Below are 3,334 nucleotides of genomic sequence, written 5' to 3' on the forward strand. Positions count from 1 at the left end.
GTGTTTTTTTTCTTGCCATTTTCTGCGACGTATGACAGGCAGTGCACTTCCAAGTGGTCTTTGCAGCTGCTCAGCTGATAGGCTGGTATGACCCCAAGGTCACACGGGTAGAACATGCAGGTTTTGGTGTGGTGCTCGGGGAGGACAAGTAAGTACATTGATCAGTATGTAAGTCACCTTTATCATCTTTCCACCAGGGTGACTCATAGGGCTGTAACAGCTAGTAATCAATAAAATTAATAATAAAAATAATCAGCAAATTTTGATTGGTCGAGGTGACCATGATTTTATTTATTTTTTTATTTTTGCCATATGGACATCACCTTGACGTAGTCACCACTGATAAGCTACTCCTAAATGTAATGCAATTTAACTCTGTGAAATATTATTACAACTTTTTTATAATTTTCTGTTAATATATTTTAAAATGTAATTTATTCTTCTGATGGTAAAGCTGATTTTTTTTTGCCACCATCACTCCAGTCTTCAGTGTCACGTCATCCTTCATTCTAATATAATTGGTGCTCAGAAACATTTCTTATTATCAATGAGTGCGTTTACATGCACGTTCTTAAGCCGATTATGTTTAATATGCCGACAACACACATGTTCATGTAAACGCGGTAACCTCTTTTCTTTTATCGGAGTAAGGTCATAAACAGCTTAAGCATAAACTGGTCGACACAGGTAATTTTTTACCTCTTACTCTGATTTTTCGCTGCATGTAAACGCATTAACCTGCTTTCTGTCAGCTTATTGAAGTGCGCATGTGTGATACGTGACCGGAACGCATCCTTAGTGCAGATTTAAAGGGTTAGTTCACCCAAAAATTCAAATTAGCCCATAAATTACTCACCCTCAAGTCATCCTAGGTGTATATGACTTTCTTCTTTCAGACGAATCCGGTCGGAGTTATATTAAAAATTGTCTTTGATCTTTCAAGCTGTTAATGCCACTCAGCGGGTGTTGCATGCATCAGTCCAAAAGAAGTTAAATAAAAAGCGCCCATCCATAAAAAAAGTGTCTCACACGGCTCCGGGGGGGTGAACAAAGGCCTCCTGTAGCGAATCGATGCGTTTTTGTAAGAAAAATATCCATATTCAAAACGTTATAATCACTTTAATGTAGCTTGCGCCAACAGTTGTACATGGAAGCAGCTCTGGGCGGATTATGTATGAGTTCAGCGTTGCGCATACTGGTAAAAAATGTATAGCCTGAATGCACTGTAAGTCGCTTTGGATAAAAGTGTCTGCTAAATGCATAAATTATTATTATTAAATTAATTATAAGCTGATATTTGTGAGTTATCAGCTTACTGGTGTGCATATAAACTAGGCTTGCCGCGATAGACGGTGTTGACGGTGATACCGGTCGGTGTTAAGCCGCAACACCGGTTACGTCACTTGCCTACCACCTACCACTGACCCCCACCGTCATTTTGATTTTTTTATAGAAATAAAAATCTTTTAGTACAGTAAAAGAACAGACAATTACAATTACAGTTACAATTAAAAACTGAACGCGGCTGCTCAATGCAGCGTGCCGATTACTTTATTTAAACTTTGTGTCATTTATTTATTTTATTTGACATCAAGGTGTATGCCGTGGCTCCAAGCTTTCTTACTCGTTTTGCTAATAAACGTTCTACGTTTCTTATTTATTTGGTTATATTTTATACATGTGTACTTAGCCTATTTCCAGTTTTGTATACCTATTTAAACTTTATGTAAGTTTTTGGTTATTTTATATTAGGCATAGCCTGCCCTATAGCATGGTGTATTTGTATTTGTTTTGCTAATAAAAAAGTTCTATGTTTTATATATACGCTAAAGTGAGTTTGACGTTGTATTTTGTTGTTGCCTTCAAGCAATTGACGCCTAACTGCCGCTAATTCAAAAGTGAAAGTAAAATGCACACGGCGCTTTCAAGCTATTTAAAAGCGACGGAAAGCGATGAAAGAGGGAAAATTCAAACGAACTAAAAACGAACAATTGCTTTACACCGAATTGCCACTATTTCAAAGTGAAAGTAAAACGCGCACGGCGCTTTTAAGCTATTTAAAAGCGACAGAAAAGAAGGAAAATTCAAATGAACTAAAAACGAACAATTGCTTTACACCGAATTGCTGCTATTTCAAAGTGAAAGTAAAATGCGCACGCCGCTTTTAAGATATTTAAAAGCGAAGGAAAGCGAGGAAAAGAGGGAAAATTCAAACGAACAATTGCTTTACGCCGAATTGCCGCTATTTCAAAGTTAAAGTAAAATGCGCACGTCGCTTTTACAAGCTATTTAAAAGCGAAGGGAAGCAAGGAAAAGTATTTCAAAGTTAAAGTAAAATGCGCACGTCGCTTTTACAAGCTATTTAAAAGCGAAGGAAAGCAAGGAAAAGAGGGAACGCCCCCAGGGTGATACCGGTATTACCGGTGTTGTCACACGTCGATTAACCGGTGGGAAAATGTCCTCACCGTCACAACCCTAATATAAACATGCTCAGTGTTGAAAATAGATGTGCTGTGCAGATTTTTGTGGAAATGATTTGGATTTTTTTTTTTCAGGGTTCTTAATGAATAGAACTGAACATTTATTTAAAATATAAATCTTTTGTAACATTATAAGTGTTTTTACTGTCACTTTTGATCAATTCAGTGTGTCCTTGATGACTAAAAGTATCAATTAATTAGTGTTAGACTTTAATTTGCACATCCTTTGAAGGAGAACGCTGGGCAAGATATCTGATAGAATATTAATATTTGAGTAATCAAAGAAAAAAATCAACAGATTAATTGGTTCATCAAATTAATTTTTTAGTTGCAGGCCTAGTGCCCCATGTACCACTAGTTTTAGCTGTAATGAAAATATTGTAATGAATAATCTCCTTCCCAGAAAAAAGTTTAAGACTCGTTCAGGAGACACGGTTCGTCTAATGGACCTTCTGGAGGAGGGTCTGAAAAGATCCATGGACAAACTGAAGGAGAAGGGGAGAGATAAGGTGAGCCCCTCAAACTCTGAGGAAACTCTGAAAGCCTCCTTCCAGCTCCCTTTTTGTGTGTGAGTACTCAGTTTAGTTCAGAAAAATCAGTAGATCTCAAATGAGACCAAGGGCCAGCTGTACCAATTACTGCCTATATTACTCACAATTCCTTTGCATTCAGAAATGAAGAACCTCCTAATGCCTAATGCAATTGATTGCTATCTCACAAAGAGTGCCGAGAACTTCTGACAGTAAAGGAGTTTGAAAAATACAATTATGTTTTTTCTGACACAAGTAAAAAAGTATTTAGACATTTGGATGTCCTCAAATTTTTTTTTTTTTTTTTTTTTTTTTTTTTTTTTT

The 3,334-nt window shown here is 36.7% G+C and overlaps 1 protein-coding gene across 1 annotated transcript in view; it reads left to right on the top strand.

Annotated features, from left to right (window-relative positions):
- Nucleotides 1-35: 35 nt before the first annotated feature.
- The window catches only part of LOC107676382 (arginine--tRNA ligase, cytoplasmic-like), a gene marked incomplete at its 5' end in the record, with an annotated part of 9,136 nt that continues 5,837 nt past the window's right edge, over nucleotides 36-3,334 (top strand). Inside the window, 2 exons of the mRNA XM_016470909.1 lie at nucleotides 36-148; nucleotides 2,884-2,989. Coding sequence (XP_016326395.1) covers nucleotides 36-148; nucleotides 2,884-2,989 — 219 coding nt within the window. The remainder of the gene's footprint in view (nucleotides 149-2,883; nucleotides 2,990-3,334) is intronic.

This window comes from Sinocyclocheilus anshuiensis, unplaced genomic scaffold, assembly GCF_001515605.1.
Source record: "Sinocyclocheilus anshuiensis isolate Anshui unplaced genomic scaffold, SAMN03320099.WGS_v1.1 scaffold1669, whole genome shotgun sequence".
NCBI classification, from domain to species: Eukaryota; Metazoa; Chordata; class Actinopteri; order Cypriniformes; family Cyprinidae; genus Sinocyclocheilus; species Sinocyclocheilus anshuiensis.